This window comes from Zootoca vivipara, chromosome 16 (assembly GCF_963506605.1).
Source record: "Zootoca vivipara chromosome 16, rZooViv1.1, whole genome shotgun sequence".
Classification (NCBI taxonomy): Eukaryota; Metazoa; Chordata; class Lepidosauria; order Squamata; family Lacertidae; genus Zootoca; species Zootoca vivipara.
In genome coordinates, this window is record NC_083291.1 from 27,123,956 (window position 1) to 27,139,925 (window position 15,970).

Consider the following 15,970-nt stretch of genomic DNA (forward strand, 5'->3'; position numbering starts at 1 on the left):
AAGGAAGGGGGCTTCAGTTTTTCCTAAAGCTTTTAAATAGAAATAAATAGAAATTGAAGGAGAACCTAAAAAATGTGGGGAGGGCGGGGGGCACACCACCTCAGGTTGCTTGTAATTTGATCCTGGCGTCTGCTGCCCCGATGTGGTTTGAAGATGTTGCACTACTAAGCCTCCATATGTGTGCAATCAAAAGAGCCTTTGTTTCATGATAAGTTTATTTCAAAATGGAAATTAAGCCTTTGTAATTCAAACTAACCTTAAAAACATATTCCTGGCTGTGGTGGGGAAGAACATAGAAAAGGGGGAAGGCAATTAAGCAGTCAGTTGTATTTTTATTTATAAACGTTTACTTCTGAGTAAGTGTTACAGTCTGCTATGATGCAGGTGGGGTTGTGAGTTGTTGGTTACTAATAATGCTGCTGTGGGTGCAATCCAAAGCCAATCACACACACATATTTTTCCTTTCCATGAAGGAAAATGTTCCATTCAATGAGCATCCCAGGCGGAATTCCCCTACATATTAAGGAGGCACTACTGTTTCAGAGTCTACACTCTTCCAGTTTTGCGCTAAACTGTGTACAAGTCCAGTAGTGTTTTGCTGCTGTTTGGTACTACACCAGATTGCACAAGGTGACCCGGTCCACAAATCAGAATGCATGATCTGTCACTTTTTATACTCCACAGTCTCAGTTTCTGCAGGGGGGGGGGGACTTAGATTTCATTAGACAATATTCTGAATGATCGGTTTGGATTGAACTCTTTCCCCGTTTCTTCTCCCATCGGTTGAGATCTCCTGATCAGATCCTTTTTTGAAAGTTAGGCAGGAAGATACCAAGGCAACCCTCACTGATCACAATCATCTGCCATCTTCATTGAGAACTTTTAGTTACCATCTAAATCCATCTTGTGCTTTGATCTAAGTAACAGAAACTTGACATTTTTGTCAGGGTTCTTCTTCTTTTACTCTAACATGCTAGCTTTCTATGGGCAGGGGGTTGTTTTTCAAAATGGGGGAGCATCCAAACTAGATACAGTATAATGAAAAAGAGTGTGTTCATCTCTCTCTCTGTACGTGTGTGTGTGTGTGTGTGTGTGTGTGTGTAGCCAACTTGTACATTCACCTCTAATTCCAGCTCTGGGCAAAGCAGGTTTTAAAAACACTACAAAAACTTGGAGAACTGGGGGCCAGAGACAATAGGGAGATGTGTGCAACAAAGGCGTTAAGCAATCCATATTATTATTATTATTATTATTATTATTATTATTATTATTATTATTATTATTATTATTATTATTATTTCAAATGGAGGCCAAACCAGTCAGCCTTCAAAACCGATGTTTAGTCGGCAGATGCACGAGATTAATCTTTAATCTCAGGGTCCGCAGGGCGGAAATATTGCTGCTGCGTTGCAGAATCTCAGCCTCCGGGCGGAAAGCGGGGGCAGAGGACGAGGAGGAGGCGAAGGCAATGAATGACCTAGTGCGCACGCGCGGCGTCACGTGACCGTCCCCACCTTTCCAATATGGCGGCGCCCAGTTCCTCCGTCCGGGCGCTTCACCTCATACAGGTAACAGGGCTCAGGAAATGCAGAGAGGGAGAAACGGCGCTCCGGGTCGTGGTCCCTTCTTGGAGGGAGCGAAATGCGAGAGCTGAGGGGCAGCTATCGCATCTCGCTGCTTGGCGAGACGAAAAAAAAGCCTGTGGGAAACCGGGAGCCGCTGTGGCGGTAGGGCGGTTGAGGTTGGGGACGGTGTTCTGGATTCGAATCCGCTACGCGGCCGCGGTGCTTGCGTGGCGAAAGTGGGCTAGTCGCCGCCTAGCGCCCCCGCCCTGCATCCACCTCACGAGGCAAATGGAAAAATGAAAATGTTATACACTCTGTATGTGTATAACATTTCTATACCACATTTTCCTTCCAGGGAGCTCAAGGTGGCGTAGGTGGCTCTCCTATTCCCTTTTTAATCCTCACAACAACCCTGTGACGTAGGTTAGGTGGCTAAGAGATGGTGACTGGCCCAAAGTCATTTCAGTGAACTTAATAGCTGAGTGGGGATTCCCCAGGTCCCATGCTTGCAAGTTGTAAAGTACAGAGAAAAATAAAATGTTCCCTCCCCCATAATAATGTACTATGTAGAATCACAGAATTGTGATTGCAATGCAGGAGGATTATTTTAGCCCAATGTGAGGCTCAACCCCATGACCCTGACATTAAGAGCTTCATGCTCTGCGGACAGGGTTTTATTAATATTTTTTGTGAGGGGCTTCTGGTTTCCTGTTAGGGCCCCCTCTTCCTTCCTGTCCATTCCCCCCAGCCATGTGTACAGTGGTACCTAAGTACACAATTGGTTCCGGAAGTCTGTACTTAACCTGAAGCGTACTTAACCTGAAGCGAACTTTCCCATTGAAAGTAATTGAAAGTGGATTAATCCGTTCCAGACGGTCCGCTGAGTACTTAAACTGAAGTGTACTTAAACCGAGGTATGACTGTAGTTGGAACCCAGTTGGATAGACACCTGTGTTAATAGAAAACTGCTTAAAGATGGATCCCCTCATTTTGTAAGCAGGGTTTTGTCATCTGGGCAGCCCAGGACCTCCATGCACACTGCCCAGGCTTGTCACTTCAGTGATGCTAACGCAGTGGTTTGAGTTCATCCTCAGAGGTGCAATCCATTGTCTCTTGAAACAGACAGATGCCAACAATTTATTCCTGACAGTTTTTGATAGATTGGCAATGGTGGTGGTAGTGGGAGTAGGATGTAAATAGTAACAATACTTAAAACAGTTCCTTCTGATTGTTCAAAGTTTCTCCTGTATATAAGGGTGCAGTTGTGCGGGAGTTGTACTTATTAAGCAAAGGATTCCTTCATTGCAGGGGGTTGGACTAAATGACCATCATGGTCCCTTCCTGTTCTGTGATTCTGTGAAAGAACATAAGAGCATTGCAAGAAAGAGCCTATTGTAAGGGACTTTACAAAACTTACTTTGGTGCCTGTAAGTCTAAATGCCTAAGCATCCTTTCTCTTCTTTTTGTCCATTCAACAGCTAGTGGCTGCCTGAGTACAGACTGTTAGCATTCCCTTTTCCCTCCAAGTCCTCTTTCCCTCAACGACTCACAAAACACAGGCTGCAAGATTGCTACCTGGCCTTTTTAAAAACTGCACAAACAACATCAGCCAATTTTGTGTTTTTATCTTGTATTTTTATCCTCTGAACTGCCTTGAGATTTTTGAATGAAAAGTGGTATACATATTTAATTATTAATAATAATAACAACATAATGGTGTTTTTAATTAGTCTCAATGCCAGGGATGACTGGAGAGTATTAGGGTGGCTTATTAGTGCCTCTTTTCTATCAGAGAAGTGTCTTTTGAGTGGTGGCCAGAAATTCAGTTGCACTCTAGCTACCAAGCTACTGCCCATTGCTTTGTTGCTGCTGGTAACAGACAGAAAGCTTCAAAATGGGGCATTTCAGGGGCAAGGTGTTGGTGACATTGGATCCAAAGCTTTGCAGGTAGCCTGATGGGCCTCTTACACCATACTGAAACTTATATAGAAAAAAATTACTATTGGCAAAAAGAATGGGCTTAATTATCCCAAACTGCAATCTTTGGGATTGCCGGTGTGAGCTCCAAACAAGGTTTCTGCTCTACGTTAGCTGTGTCCTGAACAGGAACACTCCTCTTTGTGGTTAGAATACACTGTAATATTTTGCGGTGATTCTTCATTTGTTCCTTATGATATGAAGCAAGTAGTTGGGTGCCTGTCAATTTGGGAGTGAAGCATCCTCTGAAAGATAAGGTAGTGGTTTCAACACAGTCAAGGGACTCCCTAGGTACACAGAATTAGTTTGAAAAGAGAAAAAAACAACCTAGAAATGGCCTAACAAGGGCTTATGAGTTTCCAGGACCTACAGAACATTGAGGGCAGCTGACCTGTGGCCTGTCGGGTGGGGGAGAAAAAGAATTAGAAATAATAGCTTTTGCTAAGTATAGTGATTCTTACAAGTGAGAATTACAAGTAAAGGGATCTGTGCCCCAAGGATTTAAAAAACCTCTCCCTGCGTGCTGTTTGTGGTAGTTTCAGCAGTATGTATTCCGCAGTATTCTTATTTGCCAGAAACACCCGCTACATGCGCTATAAAGTACTAAGTTTTACAAATATCAAGGAAACATCTGTGTTTATAGTAATGCAGTACCAAGGTGTTTGGTATGCCCAACTAAATGATTTTTTGTTAGTACACCAAGCGGCTTGAAACCAAAATGTTTATAAATGAAAATTAAATTTCTGGTGTTTTCTCACATCCATGTGTAAAGCCAAAATGGTGTTGAAGTCCTCTGTCTTCCATTGTGAAGCAGCTGCGTGGATCTAAAATAAAAATATACAAAATATTGATTAAGTTTGGTGTCCTGTTGTTAGCATAACTTCCTAGATTTCTCTGGCAAGCAGATGTTTCAGTGCTTGCATGCCTGCTGGAAAATGCTCAAATTTGGGCTTCGTCAAACATGTTGTTGGGGAAGGGATTTTCAAAGTCACTGAAAATGAAAGCCCTTGCTAATCACACCTTGGTGGTGCAGAGGCTGCCATCAAGCAATTGGCCTATTTGCTATAATGGTAACTCCCAAAGTGTTCTAGAAAGTATAGGTTAAAACAATCAGAATTGTGCATGAATGGCAATAGGAAGCCAGTGCCACAGCAGAACAAAAGCGTGTCCTGTTCCAGAAACTCACCCTGTTGAAAAGTGGTTGCTGCGTTCTCCACTACCTTTAGGTCACTGATTCTGCAGTTTGAAATGTTTAATAATGGTTACAGAAAGGGAATAAAGCTTCTGAGACATTTCTCGGAATAACTTGCCAGGGAGTAAATTTCCTCTTTAGAACTTAGTTGGTTTACACTTCCAAACTGTATTTCTAGTTTCAAATATAAAGGTAAAGGTAAAGGGACCCCTGACCATTAGGTCCAGTCGTGACCGACTCTGGGGTTGCGCGCTCATCTCGCATTATTGGCCGAGGGAGCCGGCGTATAGCTTCCAGGTCATGTGGCCAGCATGACAAAGCCGCTTCTGGCAAACCAGAGCAGCACACGGAAACACCGTTTACCTTCCTGCTGTAGCAGTTCCTATTTATCTACTTGCATTTTGACGTGCTTTTGAACTGCTAGGTTGGCAGGAGCTGGGACCAAGCAACGGGAGCTCACCCCGTCACAGGGATTCAAACCGCTGACCTTCTGATCAGCAAGCCCTAGGCTCAGTGGTTTAACCACAGCGCCACCTGGGTCCCTACAGTTTCAAATATAGATGAAGTTTAAACCATTGTTAAAGATGTGCACATAGAAGGTTTTATATAATTTCCAAATTCTTTTGAGTGGTTTGTGGGCGTGTGTAAGAAACAGGCGTAAGAACAGCCCTTCTGAATTTAACCAAATGTCCCATTTACTGTGTAATCCTTCGGATGTTCACTCTGACGAAAATCCCATTTAGTTCAGCGGCACTTACTTTGAAGTGCCTTCTAAAATCATTTTATCCACAGCAGACAGCTGATGGCTTCTGGAAATCTTACATGAAGGGAGTTAAGAAATTGGAGCACCTCCACATGCAGATGCAGGCTTTGTATATTTATGCAGGGTTAGGATTCTCTAGGCTCTATTAGGAGACTTATGTCTTTTTGTGAATTCCCCTTTAGTGTGTTGGAACCCACAAAATGGGTCACGCTTCTGCTTAAGTTGGGTCTTATCAGTGGTATCACCACTATTTAAATCTGTTTGCTTGTTTATATTGTTTGCAAGAGAAGGGCAGAAGAGAAAAGAGGAGACAAACAGGAGGAATGTGCAGAGGAGAATATTTCCTAAGCATATGGTAAAATTTTGAAATGGTGCCAGGGAAATATTGGAGGTTGCTGATCTAGTATCACTTTTCCTTATTTTTTGTTCTCAGTCTTCCCAATCTGTATTAAGTGTTTTTACATGGGTTTAAACTACTGCACTGTAATATGTGAATTGCCCTGAGTTTCTGTTGAGATTGTGTATAAAATAGGTTTAAAATACGCAAGAATACAAATATTTTATAAATATTACAAATATTGTTTCTATTATTATTTCCCTGACTTATACAGCTAATGGGTATTTGATGCAGTTAATTGACAAGTTTAAATAGATTTAACAATGCAGTCCTAAATAAATCTACTCAAAAGTAAGTCCCATTGACTTACCATGCAATCCTAACCTTCTACGTAAGTCCTATTGAATTCAATGGGCTTAGTCCCAGGTAAGTGGAGTTAAGATTGCAGCCTTATTCTCAGGTGTAATACATTGCTGAGCTTGTGCGTGTGATTTACTTGAGCTGCAGGCTGCATCCAAAGTTAGTCCTACTCAGAGAAGGCCCATTGAAATGCATGGACACAACTAACTTGCATTTGTTAATTCCAGTGGGTCTGCTCTGAGTAGCACTGGCTATAGGCCCTATGTTTGCTAGCAGATCCAGTCTTCACATTCTTCAGTTCAAGGTAAGAGTTTGCACACAGGTTTCTCTCTCTCTCTCTCTCTCTCTCTCTCTCTTTCTCCCCCACCCCGGCGCACGCTCTTTTCTTCGGTCTCTCGGCAGTTTCTCTTTGTCCGACTGGTTTGAAAATTCATAACTAGCAAACCAACTGAAAACATGTGGAACTCTGTAGCTCAAATTATAGCTAAGTAACAATAAGGGGGAAGTCTAAGCATGATCCTTCTCCATTTCCTGAGTTGCTGCCGCCTCATTAATCAGGGCTCAAGTGGTATAAGCGAAGCAGCTTGCTTTGTCGCTGGCGCAGCGGCTTCTTCGTCCCCTTCCCCACCCCCTGTGTGCCTTCACAGTAGGGAAAACTAGAGAGGGAAACCATCAATCTTCCTTGTCGCACATGTCAGCAGCGATCCGCTCCTCTCTTCCTGCATTCTTTCTCTCTCTCTCCTGCTCGCTTGCATACATATGAGCGTGCGCATGCACACACAAACACACCTGTATTTAAAATTAGCTTTGCGACCTTATCATTTCCTTACCTGCTCTCTTTAAACAGATGGATAGATCTGTAAACTGGAATCTTCTACTCCAAAGTGCAAACAAATCCAGAGAAAAGGCTTCAAAGCCAGTTAACACTGACTTACCTTGACAGTTAACAGCAAGTGCGCCATAATTGTATTTCATAACATGATTTCAAAAAGAAAAGGGGGGGGAAAGATTGGAACAATTTGTTTAATCTGCATGTTAATGGCCACATTGCTATGGCTGCCTAGTAATACTAAGGTTCTCAAAATCTGTATGTTAGATCTTTTGATTATTCCCAACTAAATTCCACACCATTTTTTAATATTGCGTATAAAGATGAATAAATAAGAAACATGTACAGCCCATAATGTAGTTGACACCTGTTCCACCCCCCTGTTTTTGTGCTTGTATCTACTATGATGCAAAAATGTAAGCAGGCAAAGCTTTCTTCATGTGGAAAAAGTAGAGGGGAAAGCTTCACGTGCCAAATCTCTGTGTTAGATTGTTAATAGCTCAGAAGCTGAGCCAGTTAAAAAAGCAGAGTTGGAAGCTCAGTACAAGGACTGGGAAACCATCCAGTAAAAACAACTGACGCACCACACCTGAGGACTGTCGTACAATGGAAGTGAAGATTACTGGTGTCTTCTAGAAAGACGCTCTGTTTTAAGCTACAGTGGTGCCTCGCTTAACGAATGCCCTGCTTAACGAAATTTCCGCTTAACGAAAGGATTTTTCGAGCGGAGGTTGCCTCGCTAGACGAATTCGTTTTATGAAAAAATTGTCTAGCGAATCGCGGTTTCCCATAGGAACGCATTGAAATTCAATTAATGCGTTCCTATGGGCAAAAAAAAAATTCAATGCATTCCTATGGGATTCGCTAGAGGAATTTTTCGTTATAAGAAAAGACCCGTGGAACGAATTAAATTCGTCTAGCGAGGCACCACTGTATTCTGCCTCACGGATAGTGTGAATACCAATTTTTTCTCATTCTACGGAATTATGTTGTGGAGCTCATAACACATACAAGTGGAACCTGCAACGAAATATTGCTGTGCAGAGTGGTCAGGGTTCCAGCCAGACCACCGTTAATGATACTCCATTACATTTCTCTTCCATTAGTTTTCCATTTCCCTTTCCACATCTGCCAGTCAGCCTTCCATTCCTACCAAGCATGTTCAGCCCTCCTCAGCAGGCTGTTTTGCAGCTCTCCGCTCTCTTTTGGGATTCTTTTATTCTGCATATATGTACTTCTGCAAACCTTTGAGTTTTCCCAAGCCTGTTGATCTTGTGGGTGGCTGATGTCATATTGCCCATATCAGGATCTGCACTCAGATAATGAATTTGTTGTTCTGATATAGGATCTTATGCCCCTGTTTCCAGCAAAGGTTGAGGTCTTTTAAGACTGGTCACAAAACCGTACTATGCAGAATTCTGTGATGCTAAGGCAGGGGTCCCCAGACTTACCGGGCTTCGGGCCGGTGCCCGCCGCGGCAACCGCGCGGCGGGCCGGAGGGCAGGGGAGTGCGCACCCGTGCGCATGCGCACATGCACACGGTCGGGGGGGGAATCGCCGAAAATTGCTTGTGCGCATGCGTATGGGCGCCCCCCGACCCGGAAGTGCACCGGAAATGACCTCTTCTGGGTCGGGAGAGGCCCATACGCATGCGCACAAAGGATTTTCGGCGATTTTTTTCCGATTTTGAAGATCGCCGCCGCACCGCGCGCCGTAAGAGCGGGCGGCGGCAGCGGGCGGCGGGGGTCGCCGCGGGCCGGATTGGGAGGCCAATTGGGCCGCATCCGGCCCAGGGGCCGTAGTCTGGGGACCCCTGTGCTAAGGCATTTTTTTCTCTGGACATAAATGGTAATTCTTGAGTGGCTGTAGTCTGAGTTGGCATCTCCTCTGGCTTATATTTCTGCCCATTGGGAACTCTTGGGAAACATACTCTTTCTCTCTCTTTTTAATCCTTTACTAACTCCAGATCTTTTGAGCATGTGGCTCTGATGTCCTGACCTCAACATTTCAGTCAAGCACATTCCAGCCCTATGATTTCATGACACCAGACTGAACTCCCTGCTATGTTGCCTTCTGACTCTTGCAGGGTGAATAAACAGTGAGCGAAGCCTGTAGCCGGGCGCAGTGTGGCTTTTAGCACCATGATTTCAGAATTCTCATTTTTAATGAATATTATTTTAAGTTGAAATGAAACGCTTTGTGCAACTCGTATTTTATTATTAATGAGGTATCAAATGCAGAAAAATATTGTGCAATAATAACTGAAGCGTTGTAAGTATTTTAAAAACCATCAGCACAAGGAAAAACTTCATTATTGCATCATTTTGCCAAAACTATCAATAATCTACCACTTATATTCCCCTCATTACACAATTGTAATGGCGCGATTTGTTAATCTGAGACCATTATATGTTTAGATTTCATTTCCACATTTCCTGCATGATTCATTTTATCTCCCCCGTGCCGTAGCATGTGTCAAGCGCTTTAGTATTTAAAATGTGCCAGCAGTATTTGAAATTTAAAGTTAAGTTTTGAATCCAATTCCACTGATTTTGTCACTAGCTACTCTGACCATTGGGAGTTAATGTGGCATTGCTCTTTTTGAAATACATAATCCATTTACTGAATTCCACTCTACTTGAACCTCTTAGGCTGGAGTTTATTCCCACTCACCTGAAAGTACCCAGATAAATCTGAGTAGACACATGTAGGATTGCACTGTTAATCAGACAGTGTGTCATTCAACCTCTTGGCTCCTGTTTGATGAATGGTTACTTAAAAAAAAACAACTACTGCTTTATCACTGCCATTGATTTTTCTAAGAGGCTTTCATTATCTGCTGACATAATATTTTGTTAACGTTTTGTGGATATAACAAAGTAATTTCCAAGCTTATACTTTCTTTTATCCTTATAAAGTTTTATCTACAGTTAGATAACAGTACAGTTGTACTGCGTTGGAACATATGTAATTTCCTTCATCCATATCCAATTTGAGCTCAGTATTTTTTATAAAGAAAATAGCGGGTTTGTGAGAAGATGAGGCACCTTGGCTACAGATGTACTGTACTGTAACTGTCATGCGTTTTCCTACTTAGGCTGTAACTACTTGCACTTACGAGCTTTCTCTGCTCCAGCTCTTAATGACTTGAATGAGTGAATTGTTTCTCTGATGCAGAGAGCCGGTCAGGGCTGAGATTTGGACGACATTATAGCGAAAATCAGATTCTCAGTTAGAATCCCTAATAGTAACTTCACCTCTTCCCAGCTTTAAACATCAGCACATGGGAAATATTTTAAGTAAAAATTATTTCCAGTTGATTACAGGGTATTCTTGTTGGAGTGTTTGAAGTGGAATAGATCAGACCTTGGCAAGCTTGGGATGGAAGAAAGCAAATGTTGTAATTTAGCTAAACTTTGCATGTGTAATTTTTTTTAATCTCTCTTCCCTCTCAACAACAAGAAGTTAGTTCTTTCCAGGCATTTAATCATTTCAGTTGTTCCTCTATGAACTCTCTCTAAGCAATATATTTTTGTTATTGCTGAAGTATCCATAATGGGTCACGGTATTTGAGTGTTTGATTGTGCACTTAGTGTGATCACTCCTTGATTATTATTATTTTAGCTTCACATCATACTACAACTTTCATTAGCAAATTGCAACTGTTCTGCATGTTAAGGAAACCTTGCTGTTTTCTTCAAGATAGCAGGTTTCCCTTTTTTAAATAATAATAATAAAAAAACCACCCAGCATTTTTCTGGTAGGAAAGAGGGCATGTGTCTACCACACAAAGCTGCCTTTTACTGAGTCCTATTGATTCATCAAGTTTAGCGATGTCTCTTCTGACCGTTGCTGACTATCTAGGGTCTGTGTCAGAGGGTCTCTCCCTGCCTCTTCTCTCTTTGATTCTGTGACCCTTTTAACTGGAGATATCTGGGACTGAACCCAGCATCTTCTGAATGCAAAGTGTGTGTGTGTGCTTTACCGCTGAACCACGGCCGCTCCAGCAACTGCCCACTACTCCACATGGCAGATTACTTCTGAAACTGGGAGGGGTTTCAAAAGCTGCTGGTGGTATGGCATAGGATCTGTTGCTTTTACAAAGTAAATACGAATTTGACGGCATGTCCCGAGGCACCTCTTAAGGGTAGGGTTATAAGCAGAGGAAAGGGTACCCTCTTTCTATAGCATCAAGTAAAATACTGTATTTTTCCGTGTATAAGACTAGGTCCCCCCCCCAAAAAAATTAATGCCCAGAATTAGGGTGCGTCTTATACACAGATAGTGCTGGGGGTGGATTTTCTTAAATCTGAGTCCCCCAAAATAGGGGGTGTCTTATACATGGGGGCGTCTTATAGACGGAAAAATATGGTATGCCCTCTGTCCTGATATAGTTTGTGCTTTTTTCACTCCCATTCCACAACATTGGCTGCCACATATGGGGAATACAACACAGCAGGGTGATAATGTTAGACAAATGTGGGGAATTTTTTTTTACTATCCATTAACGGAGGAGGTGAATACGACACTGGGATGCAGTTTTGTGTAGCAGCCCTTTTGTTTTTGGAGAAACAGCCTTGGAAGAAGAAGTATTGCATTTGAACATGAGCTTTGGTTATCCATCGAAAGTGGAAAGAAAAGTTAAAAGGGCCACCCAGAAAGTTGCTTTCCTTTTTAGAGATCAATCTGTCAGAGCTCACTTATGATTGATGATTTAAGCAGATTCTTTAAAAAGACAAATACCAGCGAGGGAACCTTTGAATATCTCAGGGTGTGGTTTTGCCACACACACACACACACACACATACACACCACCTTACTGAATAATATAACTGTTTGGACAGCCATACTTTAGAGTTTCCTTCTTGAGTCAACAAGAATATTTGTCTCCCGTGGGAATAAGGGAGATGGTTAATATCCCAAAAACATTCTGGCATACTGTACAGAGAAAAAAAGAACTAGCAAAAAGAAATGGAATAACCAGAGCTGAGATAATGATACTCCCATTATAGTTTTTTGAGGACATGACGACATTCTTTCTTGAGTGTCAGCTATTTTCTATGAAGGTTTTAGCCGAATAATCTCTTCAGCTGTTTTTGAAGTGTATAACCTGATGCTGTGAATTCTTACTCGGAAGAAATTTCCACTGTGTTCAGCAAGGCTTACACAAAAGTAACTACGCTTAGATTTGCAGTCTTCAAATAGCAGTACATAACTGGTATTGTAGCAAACTTACAGTCTTCCACTGATAAATAACAGTGGTTCTTTATATTTAAGCCTTGCAATTTTGTTCTTGTTCCCAGCACTCCAGCAGTTGTTTTAAGAAAAACACAAATCTTCAACACCTAAAGCTGACTAGGAGTTGTTATAGTGCTGTCATGATGTTTTCCAATATAATAAAAGTTAAAAAAAAGAAAAAGGATGCTGATCAAGGAACTTACAGTCTAAATTTAAAGGGAGGGGTTATACAGGTAAACAGGATACAGAAATAAGCAAGTACAGGTGCACTTAATAAGGCTTTGTTTCAGTTGAAGATGAGGGTTGTGGGCTCCAGTAAAATACTATGTGGGGGAAGAAATGTGCAGGGTTAAGAGGTGGCACATCCACACTATAAACCTGTATCATTTCTAAATCACTTACATATTTTTTTATCTTTTGCTTCCACGAACCATTGACATTTTTGTTAACCACTTGAACATCACTAAAAGGTAGATTGCCAAGATCCCCAGCAATTTTCAACTTGTCTATTATTATTATTATTACTATTATTAATTAATTAATTAAAAATGACTGCCTTGGAATAATATATCACAACTCTGTCAAATTGTGGAAGATTGAGCTACTAGGGCACAATCCAATTTAAAAGCTGTATGTTCAGTGCCCTTTTGAAATGAACAGAAGCTCATGAGCCCCCAAAGTGGTGCGATTGAGAGTACAGTGGTGCCTCGCAAGACGAATTTTTCGCAAGACGAATGCATCTTGCGATCTGATGGTGACTTGCAAGACGAATTCGTTATGCGAAAAATTCGTCTTACAAATCGCGGTTTCCCATAGGAATGCATTGAAATTTAATTAATGCGTTCCTATGGGCAAAAAAAGAAATTTCAATGCATTCCTATGGGAAACTGCGATTCGCAAGACGAATTTTTCACAAAATGAATTGACTCGCGGAACGAATTAAATTCGTCTTGTGAGGCATCACTGTAATTGTATAGTTTACCATATGCTCAAATATCCATACTGCCTGTATTTGCCCTATGTTTCTGCACAGAAAGTTGCAGGTATATGTACCTTGGAACTATCATATTGTTTGGTTCCCTGTGATTGTTTGCTACACTAATGATTAATTAAATTATGGCTTGGCTCCAGAATAAAGGTGTGAAAAGGATTTTCTCTGGGATTCAACCAACCGGGATCCCTCATCTGGGAAACTACCTTGGTGCTATCACAAGCTGGGTGAAGCTACAGGAAGAATGCAGCTCTGTGTTATACAGCATTGTGGATCTCCACTCCCTCACCATACCAAGGGAACCAACAGTTTTACGCACAAGCATCTTAGACGTCACTGCTGTTCTCCTTGCCTGTGGCATCAGTCCGCAGAAGTGTTTCATTTTCCAACAATCCCAGGTCAGTAACTCCCTCTGGTTCTGCATCTGATTTCAGTGGACAGAACATAGCTCCACTTAGACCATCTCTCCCCCCCCCCCCGGTTATTATCTATATACAGTGGTACCTCTACTTACGAATTTAATGCGTTCCAAACGCACATTTGTAAGTAGAAAAAATTAGTAAGTCGAATCCCATAGGAATGCATTGGGAGAAAAATTCATAAGTAGAAAAAATCCTATCTAAACCGCATCCAAGATGGCGGACGGAGCTCCATTCGTAAGTAGAAACATTTGTAAGTAGAGTTATTCGTAAGTAGAGGTACCACTGTATGTGCTTTAGAAGTCAAAGCCAGGTTTGGGTAATTTTTTAGCATACTTACTGTGGTCAATAGATAAAGGAGACGGGGGGTTAAATCACAGAACTGAATAGTTTTGCATAAATTCCCCCCCCCCATCTTGCATCCAACAGATTGTACAAAAGGGAAAAACCTGGGGTATATTATTTGGTTATTGATGTAAACCTCCAAAATGTATTTTGTATAGTTAACCTTTTACCTCTGTCTTCAGTATATTTTATTTTATTGCTATGGCTAGTGGCTGATGCAAATAAAGATTCATCTGATCTGATCTGGGGTATATGCAGGTTAGAATTTTGAAAACCACACTGCCTTATCTGGTGAGAGAAGTCTGCCAGCTATATTTTGAAATGAGACCTTCTGCGAGATAACTCCATTGGCTCAGCTGCTGATGAATTAACAGGATGTGTAAGGGCGTTCTGACTGCTCAGAATGTTTTGTTTTGTTTTGTTTTGTTGAAAAGTCCAGAGCTTAGGGACAGATATTAATGGAAAGAGTGGAACAAAGTACTGTAAACAGTACCATTGAGTGTTGATCAGATGTCTGAACAGTATGTGAGTTTGTCTGCATGAGTAGTATGTGAATGAAAAAGTGAGAGAACGAGGGAGGAGGGTATGAATGAAGAGAGGATATTAAACACAAGAAAGCATGTTGGCAAATTTGTATAACTCCATTTGCTAGTTTTTGTTTATTTAATTCCTTGGGAGCCAGTGTGCTGTAGTGGTTAAGAGCGGTAGACTCATAATCTGGGGAACCGGGTTTGTGTCTCCGCTCCTCCACATGCAGCTGCTGGGTGACCTTGGGCTAGTCACACTTCTCTGAAGTCTCTCAGCCCCACCCACCTCACAGAGTGTTTGTTGTTGGGGAGGAAGGGAAAGGAGAATGTTAACCGCTTTGAGACTCCTTAGGGTAGTGATAAAGTGGGATATCAAATCCAAATTCTTCTTCTTCTTCTTCTTCTTCTTCTTCTTCTTCTTCTTCTTCTTCTTCTTCTTCTTCTTCTTCTTCTTCAACACTTTTAGTTCTTAATGTGGATTTACAACAACCATAACCATTTCTAACAGCTACAAAATTAATAACTGAATGGTATGTGATTACTTTTAAAAGGTTTTAGGTGTTCTGAGTGTTTTGAATGGGTTTGAACTGTTTTAAAATGTTTTAAATATGCCTTTTAAAACTTGAACCTTTTAATGTTTACTACCCTGGGCTCCTTTTGGAGGAAGAATGGGGTACAAATGTAATAAATACAATAAATAATAATCATGGTTTAAAGAACTGACCCAACACCCCTGAATAAAACCAATAAAGGATACAACTAAAATACATCAGAACAAAAACCTTGCAACATTTGATTTCATATTAAATGTATTGTCTTATAAGAGAGGGAAGGAGAGTTAACTTATACGGGACAAAAATGACTCTACTAAATGGAGAACATCTAGCCCAGACACCCCCAAACTTCGGCCCTCCAGATGTTTTGGACTACAATTCCCATCATCCCTGACCACTGGTCCTCTTAGCTAGGAATCATGGGAGTTGTAGGCCAAAACATCTGGAGGGCCGCAGTTTGGGGATGCCTGATCTGGCCTAATCCAGCCAAAAGATGTTATACACTAGAGAATAAACAGATCAGCCAAACTGTATTGCCATAATGTTTCAAAACTTTCATTTTATTTTAGGACTTAACAATGTATTCATAATATTTACCTGTTTACAAATGTATAACGGGAGTCCTTTGGGAGCCACCAGTCCTCTAAAAAAAGGTAGCAAAATTACTGCATTGGCACTCAGCAGCAAAATTTTCCTCTTTCTGAGTCCAAATTCAAATTGCAAAATTGGCACACTTTCTAGGTAAAGGGTGTCACCTTCCAAAGTCAAGAGAGAGATTCCAGGCATCAGGAAAATGTTAGTGTTCTTGTTTGCTCCTGTTGGCGAACATCAACCATCAGTCAATTGGCTTGATAAATGAGATCACTCAGCAGC

General features: G+C 41.5%; 1 protein-coding gene across 1 annotated transcript in view; it reads left to right on the top strand.

Annotated features, from left to right (window-relative positions):
* Positions 1-1,495: 1,495 nt before the first annotated feature.
* WARS2 (tryptophanyl tRNA synthetase 2, mitochondrial) overlaps positions 1,496-15,970 on the top strand; it is a 29,339-nt gene continuing 14,864 nt past the window's right edge. The window contains exons 1-2 of the mRNA XM_035097065.2: positions 1,496-1,568; positions 13,393-13,650. Coding sequence (XP_034952956.1) covers positions 1,524-1,568; positions 13,393-13,650 — 303 coding nt within the window. The 5' untranslated portion in view covers positions 1,496-1,523. The remainder of the gene's footprint in view (positions 1,569-13,392; positions 13,651-15,970) is intronic.